Genomic DNA, 19,497 nt, shown 5'->3' with positions numbered 1-19,497 from the left:
GACAACACAGAAATACAAAGGATCATAAGAGACTACTATCAGCAATTATATGCCAATAAAATGGACAACGTGGAAGAAATGGACGAATTCTTAGAAAAGTACAACTTTCCAAAACTGAACCAGGAAGAAATAGAAAATCTTAACAGACCCATCACAAGCACGGAAATTGAAACTGTAATCAGAAATCTTCCAGCAAACAAAAGCCCAGGTCCAGACGGCTTCACAGCTGAATTGTACCAAAAGTTTAGAGAAGAGCTAACACTGATCCTACTCAAACTCTTCCAGAAAATTGCAGAGGAAGGTAAACTTCCAAACTCATTCTATGAGGCCACCATCACCCTAATACCAAAACCTGACAAAGATGCCACAAAAAAAGAAAACTATAGGCCAATATCACTGATGAACATAGATGCAAAAATCCTTAACAAAATTCTAGCAATCAGAATCCAACAACACATTAAAAAGATCATACACCATGACCAAGTGGGCTTTATCCCAGGGATGCAAGGATTCTTCAATATCTGCAAATCAATCAATGTAATTCACCACATTTACAAATTGAAAAATAAAAGCCATATGATTATCTCAATAGATGCAGAGAAAGCCTTTGACAAAATTCAACATCCATTTATGATAAAAGCTCTCCAGAAAGCAGGAGTAGAAAGAACATACCTCAACATAATAAAAGCTATATATGACAAACCCACAGCAAACATTATCCTCAATGGTGAAAAATTGAAAGCATTTCCCCTAAAGTCAGGAACAAGACAAGGGTGCCCACTTTCACAACTACTATTCAACAAAGTTCTGGAAGTTTTGGCCAGAGCAATCAGAGCAGAAAAAGAAAGGAATCCAAATTGGAAAAGAAGAAGTAAAACTCTCACGTTTGCAGATGACATGATCCTCTACACACAAAACCCTAAAGACTCCACCAGAAAATTACTAGAGCTAATCAATGAATACAGTAAAGTTGCAGGATATAAAATCAACACAACACACAGAAATCCCTTGCATTCCTATACACTAATAATGAGAAAGTAGAAAAAGAAATTAAAGAAACAATTCCATTCACCATTGCAATGAAAAGAATAAAATACTTAGGAATATGTCTACCTAAAGAAACAAAAGACCTATATATAGAAAACTATAAAACACTGGTGAAAGAAATCAAAGAGGACACTAATAGATGGAGAAATATACCATGTTCATGGAGAGGAAGAATCAATATAGTGAAAATGAGTATACTACCCAAAGCAATCTATAGATTCAATGCAATCCCTATCAAGCTACCAGCGGTATTTTTCACAGAGCTAGAACAAATAATTTCACAATTTGTATGGAAATACAAAAAACCTCGAATAGCCAAAGAAATCTTGAGAAAGAAGAATGGAACTGGAGGAATCAACCTGCCTGACTTCAGGCTCTACTACAAAGCCACAGTCATCAAGACAGTATGGTACTGTCACAAAGACAGAAATATAAACCAATGGAACAAAATAGAAAGTCCAGAGATAAATCCACACACCTATGGACACCTTATCTTTGACAAAGGAGACAAGAATATACAATGGATTAAAGACAATCTCTTTAACAAGTGGTGCTGGGAAAACTGGTCAACCACTTGTCAAAGAATGAAACTAGAACACTTTCTAACACCATACACAAAAATAAACTCAAAATGGATTAAAGATCTAAATGTAAGACCAGAAACTATAAAACTCCTAGAGGAGAACATAGGCAAAACACTTTCCGACATAAATCACAGCAGGATCCTCTATGATCCACCTCCCAGAATATTGGAAATAAAAGCAAAAATAAACAAATGGGATCTAATTGAACTTAAGAGCTTCTGCACAACAAAGGAAAATATAAGCAAGGTGAAAAGACAGCCTTTGGAATGGGAGAAAATAATAGCAAATGAAGCAACTGACAAACAACTAATCTCATAAATATACAAGCAACTCATGCAGCTCAATTCCAGAAAAATAAACGACCCAATCAAAAAATGGGCCAAAGAACTAAATAGACATTTCTCCAAAGAAGACATACAGATGGCTAACAAACACATGAAAAGATTCTCAACATCACTCATTATCAGAGAAATGCAAATCAAAACCACAATGAGGTACCATTTCACACCAGTCAGAATGGCTGTGATCCAAAAATCTACAAACAATTAATGCTGGAGAGGGTGTGGAGAAAAGGGAACCCTCTTACACTGTTGGTGGGAATGCAAACTAGTACAGCCACTATGGAGAACAGTGTGGAGATTCCTTAAAAATCTGCAAATAGAACTGCCTTATGACCCAGCAATTCCACTGCTGGGCATACACCGAAGAAACTAGAATTGAAAGAGACACGTGTACCCCAATGTTCATCACAGCACTGTTTATAATAGCCAGGACATGGAAGCAACCTAGATGTCCATCAGCAGATGAATGGATAAGAAAGCTGTGGTACATATACACAATGGAGTATTACTCAGCCATTAAAAGAATACATTTGAATCAGTTCTAATGAGGTGGATGAAACTGGAGCTGATTATACAGAGTGAAGTAAGCCAGAAAAAAAAAAAAAACACCAATACAGTATACTAACACATATATATGGAATTTACAAAGATGGTAACGATAACCCTGTATGCGAGACAGCAAAAGAGACACAGATGTATAGAACAGACTTTTGGACTCTGTGGGAGAGGGAGAGGGCAGGATGATTTGGGAGAATGGCATTGAAACATGTATAATATCATATAAAAACGAATCGCCAGTCTAGGTTCGATGCAGGATACAGAATGCCTGGGGCTAGTGCATTGGGATAACCCAGAGGGATGGTATGGGGAGGGAGGTGGGAGGGGGGTTTAGGAGTGGGAACTTATGTACACCTGTGGCAGATTCATCCTGATGTATGGCAAAGCCAATACAGTATTGTAAAGTAAAAAATAAAAATTTTAAAAATGAAAATAAATAAATAAATAAAAGAAAACAAGTACAAATAAGTCCTTCAGATAAAGAGGTTCTAGAACTTTTCTCATGTCCCACTGCTACGTTTAATTAATCAAAATATAGTATCTTGTAGCTAATGCATCAAATGACATAAAGTTGGAATTAAAATATATTTCTTTTTTTCAATAAAAAAGCAAAACAAAACAAAATAAAAAAGAAACAGATGTTCAACTACTGCAGCATTAGATTTAAACTGGTTATTTAATCCTAGGATGCCTTTTACAACTGTCACAAAGTCTATTAATAATATATTTCTGAAGGCTTGGGTAAATATTTCTATATGCATATATTGAGGTTTAAATAATCACATAGACTTAAATTAATCAAAACTCCTCTGTCTGCTATTGTTTTTGGTTCCCATTGCTTTTCTAACATAGAAGCAAAACATTCCTGAAACCACATATACAGGGGTTGGTAAAATCTAAACAAGTAGACCATGGTACTTTCATTGAGTTAAATGGCTTTCCTTCTAGTTAGTTTCTACATGAATGTTGTTGTTCATTGTTCAGTCACTAACTCGTGTCAGACTCTTTGAAACCCCATGGACTGCAGCACATCAGGCCTCCCTGTCCCTCACCATCTCCTGGAGTTTGCCCAAGTTCATATCCATTGAACCAGTGATGCTATCTAACCATTTCATCTTCTGCCGCCCCCTTATCCTATTGCCCTCAATCTTTCCCAGCATCAGGTCTTTTCCAATGAGTCAGCTCTTCACAACAGGTGGCCAAAGTATTGGAGCTTCAGCTTCAGCGTCAGTCCTTCCAATGAACACTCAGGGGTAGTTTTCTTTAGGCTTAACTAGTTTGATCTCCTCGCATTCCAAGGGACTCTGGAGTCTTCGTTAGCACCACAACTCAAAAGCATAAATCCTTTGGCACACAGCCTTCTCTACAGTCTAACTCTCACACTCATACATGACCACTGGGCAAACCATAGCTTTGACTATATGACTTTGTCAGCAAAGTGATGTCTCTACTTTTTAACATGCTGTCTGAGTTTATCATAGCTTTCTTTCCAAGGGGTAAGTGTCTCCTAATTTCATGGCTGCAGTCACCATACATGGTGACTTTTGAGCTCAAGAAAACAAATCTGCCACTGTTGCCACTTTTTCCCCATCGATTTGACATGATGCGATGGGACTGGATGCCTTGATCTTAGTTTTTTTAATGTTGAGTTTTTAAAAATATAAATTTATTTATTTTAATTGGAAGTTAATTACTTTAAAATATTGTATTGGTTTTGCCATACATCAACATGAATCCACCACAGGTATACACGTGTTTCACTCTCCTCTTTCACCCTATCAAGAGGCACTTTTCACTTTCTGCCTCTAGAGTGGTATAATCAGTGTATCTGGGGTTGTTGACATTTCTCATGGCAATTTTGATTCCAGCTTGTGATTCATAAAGCCCAGCATTTCACATGATAGAAGTTAAATATGCAGGGTGACAATAGATAGCCTTGCCATACTCCTTTTCCAATTCTGAACCACTCAGTTATTCCATGCCCAGTTCACTTTGCTTCTTGACCTGCATACAAGATTCTCACGACACAGGTAAGATGGTGTTGAAGAAGACTCTTGAGAGTCCCTTGGACTGGAAGGAGATCAAACCAGTTAATCCTAAAGGAAATCAGTCCTGAATATTCATTGGAAGGACAAATGGTGAAGCTGAAGCTCCAATACTTTGGCCACCTGATTAGAAGAACTGACTCATTGGAAAAGACCCTGATGCTGGAAAAGACTGAAGACAGGAGGAGAAGGGGATGCCAGAGGTGAGATGGTTGGATGGCATCACTGACTCAATTGACACGAGTTTGAGTAAACTCCATGAGTTGGTGCTGGACAGGGAAGCCTGGCATGCTGCAGTCCACGGGGTTGCGAAGAGTCAGACATGACTGAGTGACTGAACTGAGGTAAGATGGTCTGGTATTCCCATTTCATTAAGAACTTTCCAATTTGTTGTGATACACACAGTCAAAAGCTTTAGCATCATCAACAAGGCAGAAGTAGATGTTTTTCTAGAATTCCCTTGCTTACCCTATGATCCAGCCAATGTTGGCAATTTGATCCATGGCTCCTCTGCCTTTTCTAAACCTAGTTCATGGTTCATGCACTGCTGAAGCCTAGCTTGAAGGATTTTGAGCATAACTTACTAGCATGTGAAATGAGCACCGCTGCACAGTAGTTTGAGCATTCTTTGGCATTGCCCTTTTTTGAGATTGGAATGAAAAGTGACCTTTTCTAGTCCTGTGGCTCCAGCTGAGGTTTTCAAATTTGCTGTATCACTTTAACAGCATCATCTTTTAGGATTTTAAATAATTCAGCCAGAATTCCATCATCTCCACTAGCTTTGTTCATAGTAATGGTTCCTAAGTCCCACTTGACTTCACACTCTAAGATGTCTGGCTCTACATAAGTGACTACATTATTGTGGTGATCCAGTTCATAAAGACTTTTTTTGGTATAGTTCTTCTATGTATTCTTGCCACTTCTTCTTAATCTCTTCTGCTTCTATTAGGCCCTTGCCATTTCTGTCCTTTATTGTGCCCATCCTTACATGAAATTTTGCCTTGATATCTCCAAATTTCTTGAAGAGATTTCTAGTCTTTCCCATTCTATTCTTGTCCTCAATTTCTTTGCATTGTTCCGTTAAGAAGGCCTTCTAATCTCTCCTTGCTGTTATCTGTAACTCTGCATTCAGTTGGGCATATCTTTCCCTTTCTTCCTTGCCTTTGGCTTTTCTTCTTTTCTCAGCAATTCATAAAGACTTCTCAGACAACAACTTTGCCTTCTTGCATTACTTTTTTTCTTGGATGGTTTTGGTCACTGCCTCCTGTACAATGTTATGAACCTCCCTCCACAGTTTTTCAGGCAGTCTGTCTACCAGATCTAATACCTTGAATCTATTCATCACCTCCACTGTATAATAATAAGGGGTTTGATTTAGGTCATACCTGAATGGCCTAGTGGTTTTCCCTACTTTCTTCAATTTAAGCCTGAATTTTGTAATAAGGAGTTCATGATCTGGATCACAGTCAGCACCAGCTATTATTTTTGCTGACTGTATAAAGTTTCTCTATCTTGGGCTGCAAAGAAATGTAATCAGTTTGATTTCAGTATTGACCATATGATGATGTCTATGTGTAGAGTCATCTTTTGTGTTGTTGAAGGGGGCATTTGCTCTGACCAGGATGCTCTCTTGACAAAACTCTGTTAGCTTTGGCCCTGCTTCATTTTGTACTCCAAGGCCAAACTTGCCTGTTACTGCAGGTACCTCTTGACTTCCTACTTTTACATTCAATCAATCCCCTATGATGAAAATACTTGTAATAAATAAATTTAGACTCATTTGTTCCATCATTTCATGTCTTATGTATGTAGCTTCTCCCACTAATTTTAAAAATTAGACCAGAAAGGTATTATCAGTACTGATCTACATAAGTGGATCTAAAGCAGATAAAAAAATTTAGGAAAGTCTCTAAAACAGACTATGTAAAGAGAATGCACAGGATAATGCATATAGAAGGCTATCTTTGCTGCACTGTAATGGAAAATTGAATAAGCTACACCTAAAATGTACTTGAAAATGTAGAATGATCAGGGACAACCAAAGCAATCTTGAAAATGGACAAAGCTAAAAAAATACATGATATCATGACCCATTATAAAGCTAAATAACCAAGAGAATATATAGCTAGTACAAAGGGAGACAAATAAGTGAAAAAAAAAAAAAGTGTGTCTGGAAGTAGACACATACATATAATCACATGATTTATGACAGAGGTGACACTACACACAGTGAGCTGCCCATTTCAGCAAATGGTGCTGGGCCAACCGAATGTCCACACTGGGAAAATATGAAAGTTCCTCCCATGAGACTGAAAGAATAAGTGCAAAAGTTAAAGCAATGAAATCTTTGAAAGAAAATAGCTTAATGTCCCTGTGCACTGTGCTAAGTCACTTCAGTTGTGTCCAACCCTTTGTGACCCTATGGACCATGGCCTGCCAGTCTCCTCTGTCAAAGGTATTCTCCAGGCAAGAATACTGGAGTGGGTAGCCATTCTTCCTCCAGGCTATCTTCCTGACCCAGGGATCTAACTCGAGTTTCTGGCACTGCAGGCAGATTCTTTACAGTCTGAGCCACCAGGGAAGCCCTTAATGTCCCTAGTATAAGCAAATACTTCTTAAAGGGGCAGAAAAAAGTATTGGCTGTAAAGGGAAACAAATGGATAAACTGAGTTATATTGGAATTAAGAATTATTATTCCTCAAAAAACTCCATTAAGGAAAAAAAGAGGCAAGTTACAGAACTGGAGAAAATAGATGCATGCCAGAAATTTAAAGAATTCATACAAATCAATAACAAAAGAAGTCAACAGTATAAGATAAGATGGGGAAAGAATTAGACTTCATAAAACCAGTTATAGAAATAGCCAATAAATACATGAAAAATAAATAAAAATTTTCATTTATAATTTTATAAATGAAAATTAAATATATTAATTCACTAGTCATCAAGGAAATGTACGCCCCAATGTGACCACCACCATGCAGGTACAGAACTGCTATCACTAAAATGACACTAAATATCAAATGTTGGGGAGGATATGGAACAAATGAAATTGGTGAGAGTATAAATTGGTAAAACTATTTTGAAAAGTTGTTTGATTTTCTGATAATGTAGTAATTCCATGCTAAATATATGCCCAATACAAATGCTTACATTTGTTCAATAAATTACATGTATAACAGTGAATAGAAATCCCACCTGCCAAAGCCTAAAATGGATTCCATCAATTACAAAACAGATAAAAATGGCTGTAAATTCACATAAAAGAATACTACAAACCAATGAGAATGAATGAACTACTGCTACATACAATCGCATGAGTGATGTTCACAAATAACATCCTGCAAAAGAAACAATAAAAACACGTACTTTATGAAATCATTCACTGAAAGCTTAAAAACAGGTAATGTTTGGTGGTAGAAATCAATAGAGATTATCCTTAAAGGGCAGGAGGGATGGTCACAGTATGGGGCCAAGAGAGGGGCTTCTATGCACATGCTTTCATTTTGCAAAAAATCCATTGAGCTGTACATTCAATGATTTGTGCAATCTTCTATATGTACTTTATATGTTAGTTTAAAAGATCACCCGAAAAAAACAAGAGCCAAATCAAAGGTGCCCCTATAGATCTTAGGGTTTCCCTGGTGGCTCAGACAATGGTCAATTAACATGAACATTAGAGAGGACCAAGTCAGCAATGTATTTACTGTACTGTGGTTCAGTCACTCAGTCATGTCCAACTCTTTGTGACCCTGTGCACTGTAGCCCACCAGGTACCTCTGTTCACGGCAATTCTCCAGGCAAGAATACCGGACTAGGTTGTCATGACTTCCTCCAGAAGATATTCCTCCTGCGTCTTCCCAACCCAGGGATCAAGACCAGGTCTCCTGCCTTGCAGGCAGATTCTTTACTGTCAGAGTCATGAGAGAAGCCCAATAATACTGGAGTGGGAAGCCTATCCCTTCTTCTGGGTTGGCTTCTACCCAACCCAGAAATCGAACTGGGCTCTCCTGCATTGCTGGTGGATTTCTTATCAGAGCAATGAATGAAACACATCAAATATACCAAAAAAAAAAAAAATCAAGAATTTATAATCAAAGTAAGAAAAAAATCATCAGTAATGTTTGAAGACAGTAAATGCATCGACTCATTATTTTAAAAACTGATAAAATAAAGTGAAATAATCAAGCACTATACTGACTATGCCGAAGCCTTTGACTGTGTGGGTCACAATAAACTGTGGAAAATTCTGAAAGAGATGGAAATACCAGACCACCTGACTTGCCTCTTGAGAAACCTATATGCAGGTCAGGAAGCAACAGTTAGAACTGGACTTGGAACAACAGACTGGTTCCAAATAGGAAAAGGAGTACGTCAAGGCTGTGTATTGTAACCCTGCTTATTTAACTTCTATGTATATAAGGAGAAACACTGGGCTGGAAGAAGCACAAGCTGGAATCAAGATTGCTGGGAGAAATCTCAATAACCTCAGATATGCAGATGACACCACCCTTATGGCAGAAAGTGAAGAGGAACTAAAAAGCCTCTTGATGAAAGTGAAAGAGGAGAGTGAAAAAGTTGGCTTAAAGCTCAACATTCAGAAAATGAAGATCATGGCATCCGGTCCCATCACTTCATGGGAAGTAGATGGGGAAACAGTGGAAACAGTGTCAGACTTTATTTTGGGGGGCTCCAAAATCACTGCAGGTGGTGACTGCAGCCATGAATTAAAAGACACTTACTCCTTGGAAGGAAAGTTATGACCAACCTTGATAGCATATTCAAAAGCAGAGACATTACTTTGCCAACAAAGGTCCATCTAGTCAAGGCTATGGTTTTTCCAGAGGTCATGTATGGATTTGAGAGTCAGATTGTGAAGAAAGCTGAGTGCCAAAGAATTGATGCTTTTGAACTGTGGTGTTGGAGAAGACTCTTGAGAGTCCCTTGGACTGCAAGGAGATCCAACCAGTCCATTCTAAAGGAGATGAGTCCTGGGTGTTCTTTTGAAGGAATGATGCTAAAGCTGAAGCTCCAGTACTTTGGCCACCTCATGCGAAGAGTTGACTCATTGGAAAAGCCTCTGATGCTGGGAGGGATTGGGGGCAGGAGGAGAAGGGGAGGACAGAGGATGAGATGGCCGGATGGCATCACCAACTCGATGGACGTGGGTTTGAGTGAACTCTGGGAGTTGGTGATAGACAGGGAGGCCTGGCATGCTGCAATTCATGGGGTCGCAAAGAGTCCGACACGACTGAGCAACTGAACTGAACTGATCCTGCCTTTCTTGAAGAATTATACTTCAGACCAATCAAATGGTTGATGAGAGAACATTCTTCTTAACTGAAGAATTTCAGATAATAAATGCAAAAAAAACAGAATTCAAAACTCGCCCCACTGAAACCCCTAATGAAATAATGGCATGTGCCTGCTGATGCAATAAGAAGCACAGAGCACCACATGAATAAAGCCAAAATTCATCTGTCTCTAGCTCAAAATGCCATTTTATAGAAACTGTGATAAAAGAAAAATTAAATGAATCTCAGTGATGCAATCAACCTTATTTAGAATATGGAAATTTTATAGGCCAATTGATCAGATTTTTTCCAAAAATAATTAAGTAGGAAAAAAGGTGAGGGGGAATAGGTGGAGGGCTGACTGTTACAGATTGAAATTTAAGGAATATAGCAATCAAATTCATTTGTGGACTAATTTGGATCTTGATTAGAACATGCCAACTATTAAAAGTTTGTAATCTTTTTTTGTAATCCAGTAAATTTTAAATGGAATATATATTAGGCAAAGAATTACTGCTAAAGTACTGTAGTGTAGTTGTGTTTTTAGAAGTCATTATTCGTTAGAGCTATTACTGAATTCTTTACAAATGAAATAATATGTGTGCCGGGAGCCAGCGTGAGGAACTCCGCCCATGGCAAAGGTCATGAGGAAGGAGGCTTGGCATACACAAAGGCGTGATCAAGCCTCAGGAAACCCCCTGTTCCCGAGCATCTACCCCAAAACCAGAGTCTGTTTTATGCTCTCACCTACACCTCCGATTTTACAGGGAGCTCTCTCCCATAACCATTTCTCTCGGAGAAGGAGTAAACATGCAGCTCCAAGGCAATAAAAATTCCTGGGCGTGACAAGAGTGTTTCAGCTTACCTGTATAGGTTTGTCTGGCCACATGTGATTGTTTACAGCCTCCCAATCTGAGAGGCATGAGATGTTTTAGACTTACTAAAGGCAAATTCTTTTGGAGAGTTAGAAATTATTAGTATAGTGGGTTGGTTAGGAATTATATTGGTGAAGGGTTTTTCATTTGTTGTGTCAATAATTGCTGCTAATTCCCTGCTCTGGGTGGGACAAGGATGTCTCTGGTCAAACCTCTCTGCTGACAGACTAGCTTGTGTGACAGGATTATCCATACTCCTGCCACATGATTGTTTACTACCTCTCAACCATAAACAGCACAGAGAGTTTTGGAGTATTTTGAGAGTCTTAATTAGCATAGGGCTTTTTCTTCTTGTTGAGTCAGTGATTGCTGCCAGGCCTCCATATCCTTAGGCACCTGGGAATATATTAATCAATGTATGTGGAATATAGAAAAGGAAATATAGTAGTTTTTTATGTTAGCATTACTAGACTTTTTGAGTTAATGAATTTTCTCTTTTGTAATAGATCACTGTGCTTTGTTATAAATCACTGTGTCCTTTCTATGTAAAAATGTAACTTTATCACTTTCTTAAGACTAAATAGATCTTAAGGGGAACATTGGTGAAAGGATTTTCATTTGTTGGGCTGATGTTTGCTGCTAAATCTCCATGTTCCCTACCCTTATAATGAATATAACTAGCATATAGGAAGAAACAAGTATTAACCTTTAAGCATATAGGAGAAATAAGTATTAACCTTTAAGATTAATCATGTTAACCTTGGGTTAAATAAATTCCTTTCTTGATTGTAACTCACTACACCCTCACCCTATAGGAATGTAACTTTACTTGGAGGGTGGTGCCTGGTTTAAGAAAAAACACCCTTGGAAGAAATAAGTTTTTTTGGTTATCAGAAAGAAAGGATCATAAAATGTCAGCAGGTCTCACTCATGGCCAGAAGATGATGTACCTTTTTTATACATTTATGTGAAGCACCTGATTTTGATAAAGGTCAGGACTGCTGACCCCGCGTGACTCTGTATTCATCCCTATGTGTAACAAAAGGTATATAAGCTAACCCAAAAATAAAGACATCGGATCAGTTTCCAGAAAGACTGATTCCCCCATGTCCCTTCTTTCTTGCTCCCGTCTTTCTGGCTGAATTCCCATCTGGAGCATGGATGCTATTTCACGTAATCCAAGTTATTCAGCCTCTTTTTCTCCACTAATCTTCCTACTACACTATCCATTTCTAATCTCTCTATATCTGTGATTAAATATGTATTTTTCCAAAGACGCCGACTCCGTCCCCACCTTCGAATCACCCTGGATCCACTGGGGCTGGACTCCGGCACTGGTGTCTGCTTCCAAACCCTCCAGCAAAGGAAAGACGTAGTGATTTATGAAACAAGATTGGCCAGTTGTTGATTGTTAATCCTTGGTACTCTCAAATGCACACACTGTGGTTCACTGTTGAGTATGTGTAAAATTTCACAGATAAAGACTTACCCCATCCTTAGCTTTCACCAAGAGATCATAGGTGGCTGGATCTCTTTCCCTGTCAGTGTCTTGAGAAACACAGATGCGCCCATCATGCGGGTCTATCTGGAATGCTTGAGGTGCTTCGTAGCTTTGGAATCCAGCATAAAGAAAATACTCAACAAAGCCATAGAGTCCTGCATCTGCATCGGAGGCTTTCACCTGGGAGACAGAAGGTTGATCGGTGAGGAAAGAGCAATGCCAGCATGGCCTTTCAATGGACTACAAATCAGCATCCTAATGTGCACAACCCAGTGGTCCAAATAGCTATTCACAAAGTGTTGTTCTGTCACTCAGTCTTGTTCAACTCTTTGTGACCCCATGGACCACGCATGCCAGGCTTCCCTGTGCTTCACCATTTCCTGGAGTTTGCTCAAACACATGTCCATCAAGTTGGTGATGCCATCCAACTGTCTCATCCTCTGTGGCCCCCTTCTCCTCCTGCCTTCAATCTTTCCCAGCATCAGGGTCTTTTCTAATGAGCCAGCTCTTCACATCAGGTGGCCAAAGTGCAGGCTTGGTTTTCCCTCTCTCCCTTACGTTCTGTGACAATGCACCTGCACTCTCTCCCTCCCTTTTCAAGGTCTCCTTTTCAGTCTCCTTTGCCCATTCCTGTACTTGTATGTGATCTCTGAAAGTTTGAGTTTCTTGGTCCATTTGCCTTCTTATTCCACTCACTATGCCTATATGATCTCATCTAATCTCAAGGGTTTAAATCTAGATGCTCACCACCAGATAACTTGTGGATTTCCACTCATTCTCAAACCCTTCAAGTGATGAGCTTAACACTTAACCTTCACAGCAACAAGGACAAAGAAACCAGGCACAACTACTAGTATCCAATGCAGTTAACAGGATTCACCTTAGAGCATGAGATTTGACTTTCCTAGGACAGATTTCCTTCCGGGGGTAATGCCCCCACCAGGACCCCAAACAGTCATGCAGGGTGTGTGGGGGTGAAATCCAGCCTGTGTTCTGCTGGCCAGCAGGTGCACTGACATGGAGCTGAAACTGCCCAGAGGAAAGCGCACCTTTCTCTTTAACCAGAGTATCATTTATGCTAGCAGTGACTGTATGCCCAGTAGAAAAGAGAAAACAATTAGAATTATGAAAGCACTTAACTTATTTATACTAACCATTGGTGTATACAGTTAGAAATACAACAGGCTATTAATAGAATTCAAAACATTCTTGCACTCATAGGCTTGGTGTAATTTTTTTGATATGCAATGCAATTAACTAGTGATAACAAACATCTAGATAGCACTGACAATAAAAGAAGCACTTGAAGGGAAGATCAACCAAAAGGAGGAGAAAGAAAAGGAGGAGAAAGAGGAAGAAGGAGAAAGAAAAAAACAAGAATAAGAACGATATGTTACAGAACACGTTCTCTCTCTCTCTCTCTCTCTCTCTCTATATATATATATATATATATAGACACAGAACACAGCTAAAAAGGGTCAAAACTAGGATTCAGGGTCAAAACTAGGATTCAAATTGATGCAGCTGAACAGCAGACTAGCCGCTACTAAAGATCATGCAATCCTGCCTCTCAAGTGTCACCCCCCGTCATTTCATCACTTTATCCTTTATTTACTGAAAAATACTCCTCAAATTCCTAGCCCTCATTCAGTACAGAAGTTGCTAGATGACGCGTAACATCATATGAAGTTTACTACATAAACATGTGGTTTTCTCACCAGAGTATCATTAACATGAAGGAAGGCAACTGACAGCGATGCTTGTGCTCTTGAGTCTTAGCTGGCCCTTCTACTCCCCATGGCCAAATCCCAGCTGAGCTCCAAAACACAGAAGAATAAAGTGACGACCAGGAAACAGGAGAATTAAGCAGGTCAACTTGGAGTCCAATGTCCAACTAAAAGGCGTTCCAAAACAAACAGTAGGGGACAGAGACAATGAAAACGGAGCAGCCCTTCTTTGGTTCAGAGGATGCATTCTGGTGAGGCCCCCAAAGCCACTATGACAGGGGAGGAAAGAGTGGAAGACACACTCTGGTTTTTAGCTTCCTCAGCCCATAAGTTAGGTTCAGCTCACATTTCACTGGACAGTTTGTTACATGGCCCCACCCTAACTCAGAAGGAGACCGGGAAAAGTTGATGATTGCCCAGGCATTTGGTGAATGCAGTCTTGGCCTCAAATGCCACTGTGTCTCTATATGAAGACATGCATATGAGACTATGTAAGACACCAAGTGGCCTCTTTATGTAGTAAAATTTAAGCAAGCAGAAAGGCATACCCTAAGCAGTCTCCGCAGTGTCATCCCACTACTGATTTCATTTTGGCAGTTCTACATATTTCTGTCAGGCTTTTTGGAGGGAGGTAAAATAGAAGACAATTAATTATCCATATTTTTAGTAGACCTACTGCTCTCATTTAAACTCTATATTGAAAAAAATAGTCTATCTTTCATCAGTACAATATACAATAGAAGCTAAATCTGAATTATTGTGTTACCTAGATAGCATATAAAAAAGCAGAGACATTACTTTGCCAACAAAGGTCTGTCTAGTCAAGGCTATGGTTTTTCCAGTGGTCAGGTATGGATGTGAGAGTTGGACTGTGAAGAAAGCTGAGCACCAAAGAATTGATGCTTTTGAACTGTGGTGTTGGAAAAGAGTCTTGAGCGTCCCTTGGACTGCAAGGAGATCCAACCAGTCCATCCTAAAGATCAGTCCTGGGTGTTCTTTGGAGGGAATGATGCTGAAGGTGAAACTCCAGTACTTTGGCCGCCTCATGCGAAGAATTGACTCATTGGAAAAGACTCTGATGCTGGGAGGGACTGGGGGCAGGAGGAAAAGGGGACGACAGAGGATGAGATGGCTGAATGGCATCACCCACTCGATGGATGTGAATTTGAGTGAACTCCGGGAGTTGGTGATGGACAGGGAGGCCTGGCGTGCTGCAATTCATGGGGTTGCAAAGAGTCGGACACGACTGAGCAACTGAACTGAAATGAAACGAAATGAAATTCCATCCCGATAATATACTCAATAAGCACAAATTCTCATAAATCTGCCTCTTCATCCTATTCAATCTTGACCATGAAACTGTAATGTGACTTCGGGGGTTATCTCTATAGCCTCGCCTAGTGGATCTCACTCAGGGACAAGTTTGCCCTCATGAGGGCATTTGGCATTGTCTGGAGACAATTTTGATTTTCACAACTGGGGAAAAAGTTTTACTGGCATCTCAGGAGTTGAAGCCAGAGATGCAGCTAAACCATGAAAGAACAGACCCTGCAACAAAGAATTATCTGGCCCTGAACCTGATGAAACATTTTAAAATTGGCAATATTATTTCCCTCTTTAATGTTTTTCACAGTCCTTTACATTTATCTTCACTCTCATCAATCTCATATTCTCAGGCAAAATTATTCATCTTGTGCAACTAGCTAACATGTTTGTGAGTTATTCTTCTCATCAGATGGGCTGAACCAGGAAATCCACAAACTTCCTCACTACAAAGAACTCAATTCCAAGTACATTTGGTCTACTCCATTCTGTCAGCTGTTAATGATTTAGCAGCCTCAAGTTTCCAAAGACACCAAACATATCTTCTAAAACCATATGGTACTCTCAATAACTTTGGCTTGATTAGAAGATAAGTACAATGAACTTAAAATTCTAAAATTCATTCTCAGCTTATAACAGCCCATATTAACAAGTAACATGGCTTGTATAAAATGAGTTTCCTTATTTCCAATTCCAAGACCTTTTTCTCATTTGGGCTTGTGGCAAGCAAAATATATGGAGGCAAAAGTAGGACAAGAGTGCTGGTATCAGTGTATGTTATCAGTTCAGACTCTAAGTTTCAAATCATGAAATTAAAAAGTATTCCTCTTCTCTTTATTCAACTCCCTAAAAATAGTGGCCTACTCATTAATAATTGGTCTTGAAAGTCTACATATAATTTGGCATTTTTAAGAGGTCTACATTTTCCAGTTTCCACTGACTTTACACATAAAATTTAGGTTATTTAAAATAATAGAAATGGCTTTGCAAAATCTTTAGGAGAAAATTCTGACTATTGAGTAAATAAGCTCAGTGGGCCCTTTCATCAAGAAATAGCTGCTTCAGAGAAAGAAGCTTCTGAATAGAGTCTATGATCACAGTCCTGTGGGGCTAAATTGGGGATCTAGAGGAGAAGGAAATGGCAACCCACTTCAGTGTTCTTGCCTTGAGAATCCCAGGGACGGCAAAGCCTGGTGGGCTGCCATCTATGGGGTCGCACAGAGTTGGCCACGACTGAAGTGACTTAGCAGCAGCAGAAGAGACCTCGGGAGGATCTCGTCCTTGAATCTACTCAAAGAGTCACATCACAGTACCCTCAACGACATCCTTGTGTTCCTCCTCTCAGTCTCAATTTGCCTGCTTTAGACTGAGAGGAATTTGATAATTTTTACTTTAAACTTATTCTGACTCAAAACTGTTCTCCCTCCCAGTCTCCCAGTTGGACCTTTCCCTAATTTGATGGAGACATTATAAAGATGCAAGCTATTAATAAAATAGCAACACCTCCTTGATTCCATCACTAGCTTCTGAAATTTAAGGAATTTTTACCGCTTCCTTCTTTTTAACATCTGGGTAAGGATTTTTTCCATATGAAAATGTCATGTTGAAAAGTCGAAGTTTCAGTCATGTTTTCTGTTATGAAAACATGTTTTCAAGAGCCATTGTTCCCATTTTTTCCCATGACATATTCAGGGGCAATGGCACCCCACTCCAGTACACTGACTACACTAAAGCCTTTGACTCTGTGGATCACAGCAAACTGTGGAAAATTCTTAAAGAGATGGGAATACCAGACCACCTTACTTCCTGCGAAACTTGCATGCAGGTCAAGAAGAGCAAGTTAGAACCTGGCATGGAAGAACAGACTTATTCAAATTGAGGAAAGGAGTACAGCAAGATTATATATTTGTCACCCTGTTCATTTAACTTCTATGCAGAGTTCATCATGTGAAATGCCAGGCTGCATCAATCACAAGCTTGAATCGAGACTATTGAGAGAAATATCAACAACTTCAAATATGCAGATAATACCACTCTAACAGCATAAAGTGAAGAGAAACTACAGAGATTCTTGATGAGGGTGAAAGAGGAGAGAGAAAAGCTGGCTTGGAACTCAATATTAAGAAATCTAAGATCTTGGCATCCAGTCCCATGACTTTATGGAAAATGGAAGGGGAAAAAGTAGAAGCAATGACACATATTATTTTCTTGGGCTCCAAAATCATGGTGGACAGTAACTGCAGTAATGAAATTAAAAGATGCTTGCTCCTTGGAAGAAAAGTTATGAGAAATCTAGACAGTGTATTAAAAAGCAGATACATCACATTGCCAACAAAAGTCCATACAGCCAAAGCTATGATTTTTTAAGTAGTCACGTACAGACGTGAAAATTGGACCATAAAGAAAGCTAGGCATTCAAACTGGAGAAGACTTATGAGATTTGCTTTGACAGCAAGGAGATCAAACCAGCCAATCCTAAAGGAAGTCAACCCTGAATATTCATTGGAAGGGCTGATGCTGAAGCTTAAACACAAATACTTTGGCCACCTGATACAAAGAGCCCACTCATTGGAAAAGACCCTGATGTTGGGAAAGGCTGAAGGCCAAGAGGATAAGGGTACAGCAGAGGATGAGATGGTTTGAAAGCATCACTCACTCAATGGACATGAATTTGAAGAAACTCTGGGAGATAATGATGGACAGAGGAGTTTGACATGCTGCAGTCCTTGGGTCGCAAATAGTCGGCCATGACTTAGTGACTGAAAAACAGCAACAATTTCCAAAATCTCTACCATGAGCATAACCTAGTTTGAAGAACCAAGGTTACTGACAAAACATACTCACACACAGATCTTCAAATAGAAAAGAAGAAAGAAATGCAAAATAACTTTATACACTGAAGCACTTTTTACATTGGCCAGTCACGGATGCAACAGCTAAAACAGGGCTTCCCTGGTAGCTCAACTGCTGAAGAATCCACTTGCAATGTAGGAGACCCCAGTTCAATTCCTGGGTCAGGAAGATCCCATGGAGAAGGAATAGGCTACCCACTCCAGTATTCTTGGGCTAGCCTGGTAACTCAGACAGTAAAGAATCCACCTGCAGTGTGGGAGACCTGGCTTTGATCCTGTGTTGTGAAGACCCCCTGGAGGAGGGCATGGCTACCCACTCTAGCGTTCTTGCCTGGAGAACCCCCATGGACAGAGAAGCCTGGAAGGCTACAGTCCACGGGGTTGGAAAGAGTTGGACACGACTGAGTGACTAAGCACAACAATGATGGCTAAACCAGGGTTATAATATTTCAACGGAAGCTGGATTCAGCACTGGGGACCACAATGGAATCAAATATGCCACTCTTGAATACAATTTTGGCAAGTTCACCAGTGACAAGGTCTTACCAAATCTAACAATCAAAATTGGGCCCATATTTTGTATACCACTCGGCTGCTTTCACACAGCTAATCATCTCCTTCTCACTGAAACTCTTCTTCATCAGCGACCACACTCTGACTCTCTCTCCTACATTTCACTGACTACCTCTGTGGTCTCTCTGACTTCTGAATACTGTTGTGCTCTGGAGGTCAGTCTTGGGACCACTTGGCTTTTCAATCCACATTCATTACCTGTATTGGGCTGAAAGGTGGCCAATACAAAAGACACAAGACAAAAGGTGGCCCCCAAAAGACATGTCTGTCCCCTAATCCTTTGAAACTGTGATTTTACCTTATTTTATAAAATAGTGAATCCTACATTGTATTGCCAAAGTTGTGATTAAGTATTCTGAGAAGAGTGTATCCTGGATAAACTTTATCAGATGAACCTTTAATTCAATGATAAAAGTCCTAATAAGAAAGAGGCAGAGAGATTCCTTGGACAGAAGAGGAGGAAGCAATGTGACCGTGGAAACAAAGACTGGAGCGACGTGGCTACAAGTCAAGGAGCACTTTACAGGTGACAGAAGCTGGAAAAAACAAAGTGACTTCCCAATAGAGCCCTTGGAGGGACTAAGGACCTGCTAGATTTTGTTCTTCTAGCCTCCAGAACTACGAGCAACAAAAATTTCTATATTCTTAAGACACAAAGTTCATGAATATTTGTAATAGAAGCCCTAGGAAATAATATGCACCTTGAGTGATCCGACCCAACCCCAGGGCATTAAACCAACACACATTCCTCCAGTACTTGGCCTTGTGCCCCAGATT

The 19,497-nt window shown here is 39.7% G+C and overlaps 1 protein-coding gene across 1 annotated transcript in view; it reads right to left on the bottom strand.

The window, feature by feature from the left end:
- The window catches only part of DCHS2 (dachsous cadherin-related 2), a 346,741-nt gene that overhangs the window by 196,093 nt on the left and 131,151 nt on the right, over window positions 1–19,497 (bottom strand). Inside the window, exon 2 of the mRNA XM_052655032.1 lies at window positions 12,234–12,425. Within this exon, the coding sequence (XP_052510992.1) occupies window positions 12,234–12,425 (192 nt within the window). The remainder of the gene's footprint in view (window positions 1–12,233; window positions 12,426–19,497) is intronic.

This window comes from Budorcas taxicolor, chromosome 17, assembly GCF_023091745.1.
Source record: "Budorcas taxicolor isolate Tak-1 chromosome 17, Takin1.1, whole genome shotgun sequence".
Classification (NCBI taxonomy): Eukaryota; Metazoa; Chordata; class Mammalia; order Artiodactyla; family Bovidae; genus Budorcas; species Budorcas taxicolor.
This window is presented reverse-complemented; position numbering and strand designations above follow the sequence as displayed.